At 41.6% G+C, this 17,737-nt stretch overlaps 1 protein-coding gene across 1 annotated transcript in view; it reads right to left on the bottom strand.

Moving 5' to 3' along the window:
* LOC150092510 (vesicular glutamate transporter 1-like) overlaps window positions 1-4,422 on the bottom strand; it is a 245,880-nt gene extending 241,458 nt beyond the window's left edge. Inside the window, exon 1 of the mRNA XM_090414498.1 lies at window positions 4,184-4,422. Within this exon, the coding sequence (XP_090270624.1) occupies window positions 4,184-4,224 (41 nt within the window). The 5' untranslated portion in view covers window positions 4,225-4,422. The remainder of the gene's footprint in view (window positions 1-4,183) is intronic.
* Window positions 4,423-17,737: the final 13,315 nt, after the last annotated feature.

Genomic DNA, 17,737 nt, shown 5'->3' with positions numbered 1-17,737 from the left:
GGGCGAAGGAGATTCAGAAAACTTGAAGGCAATATGATTACACGCGAAAGTTGACTAATGCGCAGTTCTCAGAGTTTCGTGTCTCAATTTTGAAGGTTAACATGAAGCCACTGAAAAATATCCGCCACAAGGATTGTTGTCGAATTGCTAAAAATACTTCAACAGTTACTTAATCTTATTTTTGGACTATTTTCTTTCTTCTTAGCTTTCACTTAATCCAAATAGAAATGCTATGAAACTAGAGAAAATATTAGAACAAGGTTGGTGATGTATGCAGCAGGGTCCATGGGGGTCTGTACTTCTCCCTTCAATAAGTAGACGTGGAAATGTCAGTACACCAAAATGGAGGACTGACCCACATCGAGTTATGGAACCGTTCTGACATGCACTGAATTGCTTTGCTAGCTCACAAAATAGGAGTTTAAACAACTTGGATTCCTTCTTAGGAAACTCCTACCCCTCCTTTAGCTCTACGCACTTGAGGAAAAATACTTTGAACACGCTTAAGATATTTTAGGAGAATAATAAAAATACTAATCATGCAAAAAACAAGGCGCACTTGAGCCAACTATGAATACGCTACTGAGTAAAAATCCATAGTTAAATATAATTTAGGTGATACGTTAGTAGATTCAGGTTGGTCCATCGACGTCATTTTGACAGGTTTTAAAACAAAATGAAACATGACGTTCAGTTAAAAACAAACGACCGATTTAGAACCAGTTTGCTGTTCCACAACCCCTAACATTGCTGGATTTTGGCGCACTCAATAGCGGCTTAATTTTCCAGGTCCACATCTGCTTTCGGGTATTATTCGTTCGTTTTAACGGAAACCGGAAGCCATATCACGTCTCCAAGAACCCTCTGGGGATTTGAGAAGAGCCTCATCTGCCAATTTGTTTGATCCACACTCAGGTGGCTGAATTAAGAAAGTGGCTAAGTGATGACTATTCCACAATCTTTTCGCATTTAAACAGACAACCATTTCATTTCACGAAATGGTTTTGAATACGCGAATTTAAGAGAAATGCAAAAGTCCTCTTTAACAGAAGAAATTTTAGTTCTTGAGATATACTCAAATATTAAAAACAGGAGCGAACCACTGCTGGATTCCTTCACCCCAGATAAACTCGATGAATATTTGTCTCCATCGCAATCTAAAATAAAATCTAACAAATATTTACAAAACCAGATTACCACAGATAAAGAAGATCCAGTCCATATTGGAAAACGTAACCTGTTAGGCTTAGAAAAAAAGTAGCCATTGGAACAATGGCGAAGGCTTTTCTCGGTCAAAATAAAAGACAAAAATGCAAATTAAAAAACGAATTCGCTCTTGTTCATCTTACAACATTTCTTAAATTATTTCACTCTTTGCAATGCCCCCCAATGGAATATTTATCCTTCTTCTAACAGATCCATCGCATTCCTTTGCCAACACCCCATTGGCTGTTCGGGGAATATTTTTCCAGGCGGCTTAAGCCATGTGCACGCTTGTATTAAACGCCAATGTTGTCGCAATGTTTCAAGATGTTCTCTGACCTTCTCATGACATTTAACCTATGCAAAGAGAGTGGGGAGTAGTCGACTTTCTTCGAGTCTTATGAAGCTTCGTTTTTCTTTTCTCTGAAAGCATGGAGAAAGAAATACCATTTTTTCTTTCTTGGGAATTCGAAACGTACTTAAAAGCTTAAGATTTTTATAGAGAACCTCTCTGGTAAGTTAGGCAAATGAAGATTAAGAGTCTGTTCGTGATTTTGTTTTTCTTTTTACACGAGAGCGAGAGATGCTGGTTGAAGGTTTGAACACTTGCTGAGAAAAACATAAAATGTCGTACTTTCAGTTCTTGACGAGCAATGCAAAAAGAAACAAATTGGGGGGGGGGGTGTATAATCCATAAATAAAGTGGCGACAAGAAAGATGGGAGTAGAAGAAAAATCCTTTTTCTATCTCAGGAGGGGAAGCAAAAGGAGTGGTTAAAATTCTTAGTTAGAGATCACTTACGTAAGCAGAACTGTCACAATTGCAATGCAAAATGTGTCAGTTTTGTGGAAAAAAATTCTAACAAGAGATCGAAATCTACTCTAAAAATAGCGAAAAACGCCAGACCTTGATGAATTTATTGAAGACAGTGGAAGGTAAACGAGGTGTGCACGCACATCCTCTAAGTTGTTTGTTGGCAGAAGAATTATTTAAGATTTTGTGGAAAACTCACAGCCAGCGGAGGAATTTTCGGGGAATAATTACACTTTCCCACTTCTACCAAATCCTCTCGACTTAGCTTCTGATTCGTGCATAAATAATAAGGTTCGCATAGCTGGGAGGGAGTAGTTGCTCGTGAGTGTTACCGAAGTTTGTTGGGCAGTTTAAATTTTAAAACAAAAACACAGCGAGCAGGAAAATACACTTTCAGGGAGCTCCGGTTTCGCTCTGAAATATACGCCTGTGCTCAAAAAGACGAGGGGAGGGGGAGCTTCGCGTGATGCGAAGGCACACATCTGGGTGATTTAATTATTTCTGGTGGAATTCAAATTTTGTCGATGTGGGTGAGTAGAATAGTCCTCCCTCCCCCTAATACGGACTGTTTCTGAATAACAAGGAAAAACATTTTAATAAAATGTATCCGAAATTCAAAATAGAAAAATTAAAAACAAAACAAAAGTTTATTGTATCGTGGAGATGTTTCAAACCCACGACTTCCCACCTGGCCAAGGGATCCTCATCCACAAGGCAGCTTGGAGAAGAAACAAATCATAACAATGACGCATTAATGTTTCTTTTATTATTTTAAGAAAATACTCCACTTCGTTTATGCGGTAATTCAGATAATGGCCGTGTGGGGTTTATTTTTTAGGCTTAACTTTCTTATATTTAAAAGAAAGAAGAAGCGAAAGGCGCAGTATGTCTTGAAAACGTCAACGATTCGTATTAGCGCTTCTATGAAAGCGAATGCATCCCTATAGTAACCGTCCGAGGGATAGAATAAACAACGCTGGGCTAGTGATATATACCGACAAATTACAGCAAGGGTTTTACCATCGTGCCGGTTAGCGAAGTCGCCTTTTGTGCGGATAGAGCAACACTCGGGATTCTATGGTCACGTGATTATCAAATCCATCAAGAGTCAGGTGATACAATCTTGTATATGGCAGTAAAAAAAAAAAAATCCATTTCTCTAGAAATCGATACCTGAAGAACCTTTAGGGAAGTGATTTCAGGGGGGGGGGGCATAAAAAATTGCAAACAGGACCGCGTAACTGAATGTGAACTCTAGAGAGAAACAGCCAATAATGGGTAATTAAACATTTATTGAGCACCTACACTATTTTAAAAAAATTAATAACACCTGATCGCGTCCCAAAGGACTAAGATAAAAAGCCAAACGGCTATTTTTTTTTTTCTGGCGAAGTTAATTAAATTAAGGGGATAAAAATCCCTTATTATTTTAGAGCCAGTATGCGAAACTCTGAGATCGAAAACTACGATCTACGAGTTTCATGCCGAAGAACTATCGGCGAACCCAGGCGTAAGTGAACACCTGGTAGTACAACACCATACTGGCTGAAAAATAAGGGATTTTTATCCCCTTAATTTAATCCTAAAGGACTATCAGGAAAGCAGCGTCATTTCATTGGTGGGTTCCCGAGACCAACTCCACTCGAATAAGAATTTCCGGTAATAAAATCTTAAGATGACGCAGTTTTCAATACGAAAACATGCGGAACCCCCTGGTGAAACAGACGGCGAAACGAAAAGCTTTAAGAGTGACCTTTTGTGTCAAAAGAAACAGCTGCGAAGAATTTTAGTTTGTGTTGAACATTTCTTAAAGCCAAGTAGAACATCCTTCACACGTTGAAATATATCTATCGTTTGATGGAGAGAAAGAAAGAAAGAGGGAAGGTCGTTTATTTGCGATCACAACTGCGTGTACTCGAGCAAGAAAACGAAGTAAAGTTAAGATTGAGCTATCGCCGACAACATCCTGTGCGTTCTTATACGTCACGTCGTATGGGTAAGGCAGAGTCGCTCGAGTCCAGGTGTTTCTGAAATGAGCGAAGGAAGTTCACCTGCGGAGAAAAGACGCCTTCCGACACGAGAAACAAATTTCGATTTCCAAAATTCATTATTTTCGGCATCGAAAGATAAAATAAAAAAAAAAAAAAACCTTACAGAAAGCTCTTACCTCGCACCGTTTCTGGGATCGTGGTCTCCGTCAAGTGACATGACGACGGGTGTTTCTGGCGGATGCTGGATGATGTGCGGCACCTCTTCAGTCGGTCACGACGACTGCAAAGTCCATCGCAGTGCACGGCAGCGTCTGTACACGAACGAGCGAAACCCCCCCTCGACAACCTGTCGACGAATGTCTACTTGCCCCCGAACGGACTCTCGTGAGCGACACAGGCAGGCCACCTCGGTGGCGAGCGGCTGCACCTCCCTTACACCCAGTAGCGAACATGAGGTTGTGTGTGTGCACACACACACCTACTTCGTCTGCCGTGCGCGACAACAGAGGGCGCGCATCTTCTCATGACTGACGCAGGTTTGTTCTCGTGCGAGACTGGCACACTCGGTTTTATCTGCTCGCTTCCCCTCGCCTCGCTATCTCATCGTCGGTAAGCGCTGCTTCGAGGCAGGCGTATAATTAAGTCAGAAGATGCACTTCTATTTCTTGCCTCCGAAGTGTAGCCGCGCAGTCGATACCCGTTAAATATTTACCAGGGCAGTCCCGCGTGCTTTTTTTCCCCCCTTCTCCTTTAAACTGTGCTGCCCATGTCAAGTAGTATTTTATGAGCTTCCGCAGGAAACCGATCCGAGTGTAATCCTGACCACTTACGGTCGCGAGCGTAATGTTTTATTTGGCCTGTTTGTACACACTCGCCGAAAACGAACCGGATTGATTTTCAATGCTCTCTTTTCCCGTGTTTTTTCGAGCCAATTCAGAAAATCGAACATTAGTTCGTCGTCGAGTGTGTTGTTCTAAGTCAACGCTGAAAGAAAGCGCGTGGGAGCCCACGGGAGGAGTTTGCAGTCCCATTCAATTTTCTACCGCTCCGAAATCAGCCGACGAAACAGAATTACTTAAAGAAACAGCGGAAACCGCGATTCAAGAAAAATACCCCGAACACAACATTTTCAACTTTAGCTTTGCAACGTACAATTAATTTTTCGTCCGAAAATTTTTTAAATTGCTTTACAAAATCTTTAACCCTCGTACGTTGAAAAATAAGAGCCCATGCATTTTTTTAAAGGTCCGTTAAATAAATTTTATTTGCAATCTACAGATGACTGGCACTCATTAAAATCATCGGCAACTTTAATTGCCAATGGGCGTGCTTACCTCGTGTATTCCGAGTTACACGGATTCACAGAAACGATGCTTCGACATTATAAATTCAGCAGCTCTGTTTGGTCAGCTGCGCAAATGGACTCTTCTTCTTTCAACTGTTTAATTGAAAACTCCTTTAAAGAAGGTGGAAAATGGACTTGCGCATTGACCTAAAAATTAAGCTTACGATTCAATACGTTGCATAGCAACAAGATCCACTGGCGTACATTTCCGGTCTCTCAAACGATTCTATTTTGTAGTGAATGGCTTGATTCGCAGTTCCCGTTAAATTTCAAGCACAACAATACGCTCGCCAACAATCGGATATGTTTTGAAAGATGAACAATATTGTTGTTTGAAGAATCATAAATTTTAATCACGTGTTTTTCCTTTCTTTTTTTTTAAATTAAAATGCAATAACTGATGAAAAAGAACATCAAGTCACATTCAAATACGCCAATCAGAAGAATTTTAAGAGAACAAAAAAGAGGTCAAATTGATCTGCACTGGAGATCTATAAGGGCCCGTATTTTTGTGCGAAAAAACCTCCCATCTGTGTTTATGTTGGGTGCCGAACTGCGATAATATTTTGAACGATCAAGGAACAATGGGGGCGATCAATAATTGTCGACTCCCTGAGGTAAGAAAGCAAGCAGAGGAAGGCGTTCTTCAGGATACGGAACTCGTGCAGCGAACAAGAACTTTTCCTTCGAAATATTCAAAAAATACTTCTCCGCGCTTAAAAAATTACGAAGTGGAGGCTTTGAACGTAATTCAAGGGCAAACTGTTACCGTTTATTATTATTTCGGCCTTCCACCAGCAAGCGCTTGTATTCAAAATGACCTTGCTTAGCAAGGAAGGCATCTCAGTAAACTTTGGCTTGACTAATTTTGATGAAATATGGCAATTAGAGTTTGTGGGTAAAAACTTGTCCCGGACTTTGGGGGCAATTTATAATAAGAGATACTCGTGTGCCCTTCAGTTTGAGTTTGTTTTATTGAAAAAACAGAATCAGTGTGTGTGGAGAACACGTGACCAAAGAGACGTGACCAGGGTTCGACGACGAATTTTTTTTTTTTTTGGGAAAAAAAAAAAAATTCAGGTTTTTCCATCCCGCTTTCACCCATTTTTCTGGCACTCCTACCCGTAAGAGATTGTAACTTTTATCGCATTAATTCTTATCTCTTGCAATTGCACAATACTCTGAACATAGCGTGTGTTCTTGACCCCCCCCCCCACACACACCCCCGAATTATGTTTATTGCCTTTAATTAAAAATTAAAAAATAAATTTTTTTAAAACAAACTTTCACACTTGAATTGTTTTTTAAATTAAACACCAACGATATAAATCATCGCGACTTATTTTTTTAATAATACGACAATCGTGGCGCCATCTATTGTGCAATCGAATTACTCTTAAGGAATACATGATGTGATTTTCGGTATGCCGGTAATCATCTATTTAGCATATTATGGTTTCATATATCCAGAAATTGTTGCCCTCCCTAGTCAAAGCGGAAACTCATTAACACAAAGAAACTCTGATTCGCATCGATGACGCGTGTAAAACTCAATTTTTGTCGCATTTTTCAGATTTTCAACATTTTAGAAAACATCGAATATGCCGATAATCGTTTAATGTCATCACAGAGAACTCTAACTTTCTGCCCACCACGAATGAAGGCAGTAAACGATGGACTGGAAGTCCACTCGAAGTCACCGGTTTCCATAGCAACTGTACTACGCACAACCAACTTCTGGAGAATGACTACCAGTCGTTGACCTCTTCGGTCAACAGTCGGACAAACCCTTCAAGTGTGTTTATTTTTTTACTTCTTTCAGTACTCACTGAAGGCTTATTTGTTATACAAATTTCACTATCAAAATTTCGTTCTTTACAAAGTCAACCTTGAATGGCCTTTTACTTAACGAAATTCGTGTGCAACAGCGGTCATTAAGGTGAAAGAAAAATGGCATCATAACAATGAATTCCAAAAAACCAAACACCATTCTTACGTAGTGATTCAATTGTTGCCCATTTAGCATTGTTTAGCTGAAATTATTTCAGCCAATAGAGGAAGTTGTTACGACAGCTTCGTTTGGCGCTCACGAGCCACCACAATCACGTTAATTAAACAATGGAAAAGATCTTTTGTCTGCTGAATAATCAAATGGGTGGAAACGAACTCGGTCAGGACGAGCCACTCAGGTAGTCGTAATTGCATTGCTCCAGTAATCTGTCGAGTCCCGTCGATTTCGGAGCACATTTTAATTGGAGCGAGATCCCAACGCACTTAGTCACGATCGTCGATGCACGTGCACGATATCGCGGGAGTCGCCTGGATGACCGGTAATATCCCTCTTTACTGCTCCATCTGGGAGGGCGAGTAAGCCGAGATGCTAATTCGAGCGACAAATGCTCGAGCATGGAAGGGATGCACGAGGGTTTCGGACTTATTTATCAATGCCGTTGATCGAAACGGCGTGAAAATGTTGCCCTCACCCGCAATGCGGGCATTCGTTACAAGTGGAAATTTTGTTGCGGATCCCCATTCAATTCCTCCCCTTAATCAATACCTCCCCTTAATCAATACCGATTCCATGGCTCGGCCTACTCCACCTTCCGATCGTCGACCGCCTTCAGGCCATTAAGCTCCGCACCACCAAACGAGATAATTTCGAGTTGCCACGCCACCAGGTGGCGCTCTTTTCAAATCCAATTCTTTATCTTTAGCGAGTGGTCGCATCGCCTTGGAAAAAGGCACCAGCGGAACAATCACGGACAGCTTTTCCTTCCCTCCCTCCGAAACGCATCGCCTTTGATGAAGGTGGATTCGCTGGTCGAAATTTGATTCTCTCCGAAGGTTCCATCACGTAATCGTCACTTTTCTTTCTGAACCCACAGAAGAAAACGTCCCTTCAGTGCTTGCGATGCACCTGTACGAGCTGTCGGCAGGTCCTGAAATCTCGTGGCAGATCGCACTCAGAGGAGGCGGATGCACGCAATTGAATCGGTGGGATTATCGGATTGGTTTGCTTCGCATCCCAGCGTGGAGGGTAATGAACGTGTTTAGGGGAGATTAATTTCCTCGTGACGCCGCTTATTGGGGGCATGAAGTGGCGTGAAAATGTTTGCTCTCCAGGGAGAGGAGGAGGATCGAGTGAGCCCTTTCGACTTCCAAAGTTCCTTCGCTCGAGTGGGTGGCATTTCCCGAAAAACTAAAAACATAATCAATAGGTAAGGGACTCTTACACCCGTAAGAAAAATGGGTGCACGTTCCTCCTCGTTCGGGAGTCGAGTTATTTAAAGCAGGGATGGAGATTGTCGGGATTAAAGCAGCGGTTATCTCTTCAGTGTCGTCCTGAAAGAAATTCCAACATGAGTGCCAAGTAAATAAAAGAAAAAAAAAATTTATCGGAAGTAATTTATTGTTGTTTGAACCAGGACAGGTCCCCAATAAGGTCCTCTCCAATGGGCTCTCATTTAAAAGCGCAAAATGTCAACTTTGCGACTTTTCTTTTTGCTCACATGGAAACAAACACGCCTACGTAATAATCACGTGATCAATCAGTGCTGCTGGTTCAAAACAAGCCAGCAGCAGCACTCCTTAATCCTTCATCTGCTTCTTCGGCACATTCCTGGAGCGTATTTTCTTATCAGGTGGCCCTACCCGACCAACTTCGCACCTCTCCGCTTCCTAGAAGTGTTGAAATGCGAATCGCATTAGCCTTCGATCGAAGCCTTTACGGAAAGTCACGAATGAATGCCGAGGATGGATCAAGTCATAATCAGCTCTTTGGTGCTAAACTTTGCATGCAGACAGTACTGATGGACGATGCTACGGTCTCTCCCTCCTCGTGGGAAGCATCGTTGACTCGAAGGAGGCCTCATGTGCGGAAGACTTCTTCAGATGGCGAATTCAGTGCGCTGAGCTGCCTGCGATGGGCGATTATATTCCGTAAACAGTTCAAGGATACCAGCGGAGAGTTTAAGGACTGGATTGAGCTAACTAAGAGTATGAGACCAGTGGTGAGTGTGTCTATGTTCTAAGGCTGGTTTGTCTGCTTAGTGGTACGATGAATTTTGCCAACACTTACATTTAGAGACGGTCACTGACGGAACGAGTTATTTCAGACAGGGTGGAAAGATTTATTTGTTTATTTTTTGGTTACTCTCGCAGAGAAGATCGAAGCTGCGTTTTTGATTTAAGACTCAAACTAGTGTTGAATAAAATGGAGAACGGTTTTACACTTTCAGCGCCACATCTGAATATCCAATGTACAATATCCACTTCCGAATCCGTACTTTTGTCCAGCGACGCTTCGCATTTTACTTTGATCCCTTGCAAGGTCACAAAGGAAAGGACAGAATGGGTTGAAATCGCATATCCCACTAATTATGGTTTGGCTGCGATCCCACAAAACTAGGCCGTGCAAACGTCATAAATGCAGTTTGATATTTTCGATTATTTTGAAAGGTGTTTCAATCTGGTTTCTGTCGGACCATTTCAAGTGATTAAACTTGCAGAACGCATAAGCCAATACCTGATAGGTTTTATTTTTGTGGGGGAGGGGAAGAAGAAAGTTTGTTGGACATTATTAGTTTTCTCACAAAAATAGGGAAAATATTGGGATCGAGGGATCGCATTCTGAGAGAGGCTTAAAGCCTGTTAGCCCCCCCTCAGCCTAATAAAAGAAAACAAACTGGCTTTCATTAAGGTAGCCTGAAGTTCAAGAAGGGTTGACGAAAGAATTTTTTGTGGGAAGGTCTGAAGTTATCGTCGTGATTATAATTGGATCGTTTTATTGGAAAAATTAGGAAAAACGAAATTGTCTTCTGTAAATTTTTCTTCTCAATTGTTATAAAAATGACGTCATAATGTGATTACAAAACCCACATTTCTTCTGATTGGCCACTGCCTTTCTTTGTTTAATTCTCAGTCCTGTAACAAGCGATGGTATTTAGTAATTAAAACCTTCTTCGGGGTGCTCCACTGCTGTGAGGAGTCTTCCCACCGGACGGCATACATCTTTGCTAGCTCATTTAAGGATAATCCAGGCGATCGCTCTCTCTCTTTCCTCTTCGCACACACATACAAAAAAATTCGCGAAATAAGTGTTGCTAAGTGGTTAATGAGGATAATTAAATCCCGAGTACTTTAATTACAGGAAGAAGAACGTTATTGTTAATAAATGAGAAGCCGTTTAATCGTTTTCGAGACAGGAATCAGAAATAAAAACAGCCTTGGCATAATTAATAACCATTTAACTCAAAGAAATAAATCAAGCATGCAGAAAATCAGTGCAAGTCAGGGCCACACAACATCGCGCTTAAATTTGCGCGAAAGCCAACTGACCTCTTATCGAAACCTCGAAAAAAAGAAAAGAAAAAGCAGCGAACCAGCTTCATACGAACGCGCTTGCGAATAGGACAAGTAAAGGGCGTAATCTATCTTTCTTTTTTTTCCTCCCTCTTTCTATCTTTCCGTTTGATAAACTATGGGTTTGTATACGGTGACCATAACGACGGCAATCGTTCCATTTGTCTTTCTTTCCCACTTTTCTCTGAACTGGCGCATCTTCTCGCACAGAAAGAAAATGCGGATCTTCTAACCTGCGTTCGGTGCGGGGCAATCCATCTGCTTCTCCCGGAAGAGAGGAACTGTCTCGATTTTGGACACTTCTCTTCTGCCAGACGGAGAATTTGTAGTCACGTCCGCAACGAGCGGTCGAACTTTTTTTTTTTTTAACGTTCTGATGGTTGCAGCTTTCCGATCTCAAAACAGGGGAAAATCAAAGGGGTAATCGATAGAACCGATCCAAACTACAAACAGACAAAATAGCAATAAAATATTCAAATTTAAACTGAATTCGTAATGACTCTCAAAAAGTTTTGTTCGAGAAATATTCGAAAAAAAAAATCTTTAATTTTAGGTAAAAGGAGCGTAAAAACGAATCGGTTTGTTGACGGCTGTTACACTTGAGAATCCGACGACGTCGGGCGAAGAATAAGTCGGATGCGTTTCCTTCGTTGGACAGGTCGTAATGGAGTGCAGCTGCTCACTCGCTGTCCCCGAAATGACGGCTCGGTTAGCCAGCCACCCCCCCCACTTGGCACAAGTTCAGCCGTCTTTATGAAGCCACTTGGCACGCGCCCAGGAAGGTGTCCGCTTCACATTAAAATTCAGCGATCTTCCTCTTTTAATCGCTTCGGGTCAATTGGAGAAGAATTCGGGCTTCGGTTTAGTGCGTTTTCACTATTAGCCTGCTTAATTAGTTATCTAAAAAAAAAAAAATAGAAGAAAGAATGGCGCAACCCAGATCGATTATTTAGAAGTCCAGGGCTAACAAAAGGTTAATTAGAAAAAAAATCCTTATGAAGATTTCTTAATGTGCAGGAAAAACACTAAAATCCCTAAAGAATTATCAGAGCTCAGATTTACATTCTTGTATATTTATGTTATTAAAATCTCCCACGTTAATTATTATCACGAAAGAAGAATAAAAGTGCTTTTATGTGTTTAAATGTGCTTTTATTCTCTCGTAGTTTGACATTCTCTCTATAAATGCGAGAAATACAACGATATGCAAGATCCCTCATAAATCTGTATTCAGGGTGATTGTTGAACTCATTGTTAGTGAGTCTGTTGGCTTACGACTCACTTTCAATCAACAAATGACTTTCGTGTATTGTTAAACATTTTTGCGCAACAATCACATAAACTTAGAAATATGAAGTCATTACTGATCGACAGTGGCTTAGGAGTAACAAAGAAAACAAAATAATGCAAATTACGCCGTTCTCATTTCTCATAACTGAATCTTAACTGTCACTCTGAGAATTCGATTTTTTCAGCTCAAAATTGAGCTCAGCTGGGGATCCTTTGCTGAATAAAATCGCTGGTTTATTTCTTCGTAAAGTTCTGTTAGTCTAACTTATAAATGAGAGTTCGCTCAATACACACACTAAAAGAACCCGGTTTTGCTTAACGCCAATGTTTTCTTTGGGATTCCCCTGTAGAAAATGCTCAACCACCAGACTCAAGTTCCCTACGGTGCGCCAATGCTGGAAGCTAATTAAATAAAGCACCGCAGACGAGAAAGACTGATGGAGGCGCATTCAAAGTGTGGACGAGTGGATACATTTTTCTGCATAACTAAATCCAATGAATACTCTTAATATTCGGGGCTTATTTAGTCACAAACGGGAATCTTCACTCCTTGTCGAGTGCTTGGAACCGTGTGCTCACTTCCTAAGATTGCGAAAAGAAAACTGAAATTAAAAGAGCAACTACAGCATCCATCAAGAAATGTCTTAAGAGTGTCTGCATTGTCTAAGTGCCTGAGGCAGACAATCTTTCATCTGCCGAGACTAATACAACGCTAGCAGACAGAGAGAAGGACACCCGACTGGGGCCAACTGCTTGAATTCTTCTAACAAAGTGCGCACTGACTCCACTTGAGAGCAAGTGCATGCAGGAAGCTCCGTTCACTTATCCAGACGTAATCCTTTTAGGGACTGCCTTTATTTTCTAAGGGGAAATCAATGGGTAGCGTTCTCTCAGAGACATAAGGGAACACCAGGGTCAAGCAACAACGAGAGGAGCCTCTGGCCGTGTGAAGATGAGCGTAAAGAAGTCATCGCAATACTTGAGTGCATTTTTGCATCGCACAAACAGCTTGAGGAAGCGACTCTGTCACATATTGGAAGCGTTAAGGGGTCATTGCGAACCTTCAGAGCGCCGTGGATTTTTGGGCCCATCCGGTCTTGCACTAAACATTTCAATCCCGTAGAATTTGGTTACGATGGAAATTTTTGGATTTCATTTTAACAAGACCTCGACGCGGAAGAAAAAAAGCTTAAACTGTATTGGATACTCGATCCATTTCAAGGGATTTTTCTTTTGCTTGATTATTTTTTTAATTTTAACCCTTTTTCTTAAATTTATTCCTCTGAAAAAGTGTGTCGTAAGAAATACGAAACTAGTCGAATTAAATAAACTAACAAACAAAAAAAAAAGTCTTCTTTTCATGGGGTTATTCCCGGAATCCACTTTCACAACACGAACGAACGCTTTTCAAGTCTGTGGGCAATTTCCGACCGATGCACGTGCTATTCGTCACCCTACGATCAGTTGCTGTGGGTGTCGCCAAACAAGGACGAGTAACAGAAGCACGAGGAAAGAAGATTGGCGCGTGATGCTCGAATGGTTTCGAAGACTTTTCGTTGTTCAACAAACAACTCGAATTATACGACGAAGTCTTCTTGTTTTGTAAATAAAAAGAACTGCAGAAGACAATTCCCAACGGGATTTAATCGAAATGGCTGCTTTTCCTGTTTGTGTGGCCACCATTTCTGGTTTGTGTTCGAAACTCCCGTTTGGATACGTTCGGTCATTAACAGAAATAAATATCACAACCTAAAGTTAAAGAATATATTGCCGATGCGGTACTTTCTTATTCCATTGTTCGGCCAACAATTACAGTTAATAACAATGCTCTTAAAGAAACAATTACCATGTACAGTACATTTGCGTTTGGTTTAAGCAGCGAACGTTATTGTTTTAGTTTCGGTTAGTTCTAAGTTATTAAAAATAGAAATAAAAATCTAGTTCATAAATTTTGTGACACTAAATATGTTGAAATAACTGAATAAATGTAATTAAGGATAATTTATATTCACCAGTTGCATTACTTGTGCGATATACTGTCGCACAATTTGGGAAAACTGAGTCGTTCAATTTATGGTTGGAAGGCAGTCATTCTGTTGCAACGTTTTAAATAAATGAGGCTCGCGGGAAGATGCAAGTAGACGGATGTAGACACGCACCAGAAAGAGCACAGCGTCAACTCACCTCTGAGTGTGTGACGTCATGTTTTCTGCCCTTTCTACGTGCCGAGTCGTAAACCTTCGCCTTAATCGGATCAATGATGGTCTCCAGCGCGCACTAGCGCTCGGTAACGTGTCGAACCTGGTACTAAGAGAGCTCGTCTGTCGGTCGTTACCGGGGGAATTGGGACGCAAACAACGTTCGTTTGCGAATGCGGAGGTCAAGAAACGAATGGCGATTGTGCGCGTAAAGCTGCAGCATAATTCACTCCAGGAGGAGGTTCCCGGGCAACGGAGTGGATACCATCGTCGTTTGTTGTGGCGATTTACGGACGTCGCAAGTTTGCGCCTCGCACACTCCGGCTTAATAAACGCTTTCTTGGCAGGGCAACACGGAAAGGGGGGTTTTAGGCTTCACTCGCCTGTTCCAACAAATGGGGGTGGTTCGTCCTCTTGAGAAGCACGCAAAAAAAAAAAAAAAAAAAAAAAAAATGCTGCCCGTTCTTAAAAACGGGATTAAGTTGGGAGTTGACCTGCGGTGTTTGGATCAAGGTCGACTGAGCGGTTTCGGCATGAAATACGGCAGTGGGGAGGATGAAGCTGGTGAGTGCCGTCTGCAGTAAATAACTCGTCACCCCCCCCCCCTCCTTCACCGAAGATGTTCCTTTTTATCTTCGTGCTGTTTTCAATTTGACCCTTGCGCTCCGAAGGCTTCGATGGAAAACTTGCGGATGAACGCGTGGCCTCTGGTTGCAAACCTTCACGTGCAAGCATTCTGTTACCGAATGCGTGGAACGGAGAGAACCCTCAAATGGCCTTTCACCCGGAGGTGAAACGTCCGCTCTTTTAACCAGCCGCTGCTGAGGTGGGAAAATGTAACAAAAGTGGAAAGGTGGGGTCCCACAGACCGACCCGAATAGTGTAGCGTATTATAGAACTCTTTTTAATCAATATTAGATTAAAAAGTATTGTGGGCGTGTCTTGCGACTTTACAGAATAAAATCGCAGATCCACAAAATTAAATTTTTATGACCTACAAATACTCAACTAATTAAACTTCTTTATTTTTACTTTTAGCGTCATCTATAGGTTAACGTAACCTCTGTTCTTCCTGCTCGTAACTCATCTGGTAAAAAAAAAAAGATATTATTCTCAAAATACCCTCTAATTTACGAAAACGTATTTGCTTATGGTTGGCATGTAAAAATACAGAAGACAAGCGGTAATGACAATATTTTAGTAGAACATACATGAAAACAACTTCGTTTCGGAAGTAAATATGGTCACACCTTTGGTAAGGTGGGGTCTGGTGGACCCCGGCACACTTTTCACTACCACACTAAACTCGCTTGCGCCCAACAGCCTGTCGTCTATTGCAGCGCTTTCCAAGCTGTGGGCCGTAAGTTTGGGGGGTGCCGTGAAATAATGAAAACAAATTTAAAATGTTTTGAGACTAAGTAGATTTTTTTATCTTAAAAGAAACGAATTTAATTTTTATTATTTCTTTTTGTTCTTTTTTATATTTTAATGAGAAAAAATCATACATTTGTGTTTCACAAATTTTGCTTCCTGCGTATTTCGGCGCTTAATGAATATTAGGCGCCGAAATACGCCGGTGAGGGCCGTGAAATATTTTAATTTTTCCAAAGGGGTCCTTGGCATCCATAAATTTGGGAAGCACTGGTCTATGGCGTCCAGAAGCGGCTTACGTGAGGGGAAGCTCTACTGAGGCATGACTCACTGCCACGCGTTGTTAAAAAGTTAGTCAATTTAAAATCTTTTGGGCTTGTGACACTCCACCTTACTAACGCCGGGTTAAGACGGCATTTGACGGGAGAATCCTGATATAACAGCAGCAGGGAAATTGCTCAAGAGAAGCTCGTGTAAGCATGCTCCCCCCCCACCGTGTAGTCTCTCTATGCTACTATTTCGGTACAAAGTAATCGGCTAACTTATTTTATTCCACAGAGGGGCGGGCACACGAGGCCTTTTAGTCCCAACTGACCTTCGTGACCAGCCAGCCTTCACCCTCGGGCAATTAATCACAGAAAGCTGCTCAAGATCATCGAGGGTTTTAATTGGCATCCGAGGAACGAGAAGTAGAATACAAGTGCCGCCATCTCGTGGTCACTAACATTAAATGTCATTGTGTGTAGTTGTTTAAACTGTGATCGATTTTCGTGAGTTTACGGATTTACTCAGCAATTCCCGTTAAGGCCTGGTATTATATTGCTGAGAGTTAATTACCGATTCGACTGGTAACTAATTCTCAGTTTGACTAAATAATTCCAACTCACGCGGGGTTGCAAGCGTGCAATACACGAGTGGGCCATGAAGTATTTTTAATTATTTACGTTTTGCATTTCTCGCATAATCCAGAAGGAGACCAAACGGACAAAGGTCAAACTTTGGGCTCCGGAGACCAAACGGAACTATTTCAAGTCAAGAAGGCTTCCAATTCATTTCATTGCTCGGTGCTCAGACCGGGCAATGAAATGAATCGCCCACCTAAAGACCATCACAAATACCTAAGCCCCAGTCGGGATTCAAACCGACAGCTATTGGTTGGAAAGCGAATTCGCTGACCCCTCGGCCATCTGGGTCGACAACAAAGCAATATAATTAACCTTTTGGTCTTCCACTAGGAGATCCGACCCCATCAAGGTTACGCATGGCAATAACGATCAACTAGTGTTGTGCGCTGGACGTGTTCATGTTTTTGAGGAGGAAAATCAACCCCAGAATGTGAACAGTTGACCCCTGTAGTGGCGACTGCCATTCTGGAAATAACCGAAAAGTGTAATCTCGCTCCCAAAATAATGTGGCGACCGATTTTTTTCGTCATCCAAATGCATTCTGTCCTTTAACTGAAAAGATAAGCATTTCAGTTTCATGTAGTGATAGAAAGAAAAAAAAAATCGAACAAATTATGGCCATTTTGTCAGCGGCCGTACTAGCGAGTGATGTCAGTGGGCGTGGTATGACGTCATCTCTCAGAGATGCGTCGGGAGATTCTGAGCAACACGCAGGAAATAACAGGTGCTATCACAACCATACCCAAATGTGTCAGGGAGAAGAAACGAGATTGCAAATAGACAGAATAAACAAGTGGATGGGAGGGAAGATGGAGAGTTGTTTACCCAACACCGCGATGCAAAATTTGAAACTGAACGATTACAAAATAATTTGCTTTGCTTGTCGTGGTTTATGATTATGGCCATTTTGTCAGCGGCCATACTGGAGAGTGACGTCAGCAAAGGACGTGGCATGACGTCATCTCTCAGAGATGCGTCGAGAGATTCTGAGCAATAATTACTGAACTAAACTAATGATCGAGTCTACAATAAACTGAAAATTTTCGGAAGTGTTTTTATGTACCGAGGAGTGTGTTTATTGCTGAATTCGACTGACTCTTCCTCTCCGTTGGAAGTTTGAATTCCGTTTTTTCTTCGTCTTCAATCTCATTTTCCTTTTTTTTTTTTTTAATTGTATGCCAAAGCGAAAGATGTCCAAGGAGCACATTTCACGAGATCCAATGCACAATTTGAAGAAAGAACAACACAAAACGCATTAAA

The sequence above is a fragment of the Typopeltis vanoorti genome, chromosome 25 (genome assembly GCF_054136105.1).
Source record: "Typopeltis vanoorti isolate ZY-2024b chromosome 25, IOZ_Tvanoo_1.0, whole genome shotgun sequence".
Taxonomy (NCBI): domain Eukaryota; kingdom Metazoa; phylum Arthropoda; class Arachnida; order Uropygi; family Thelyphonidae; genus Typopeltis; species Typopeltis vanoorti.
The sequence above is the reverse complement of the archived record's forward strand: the minus strand, read 5'-3'. Positions and strand labels throughout refer to the sequence as shown.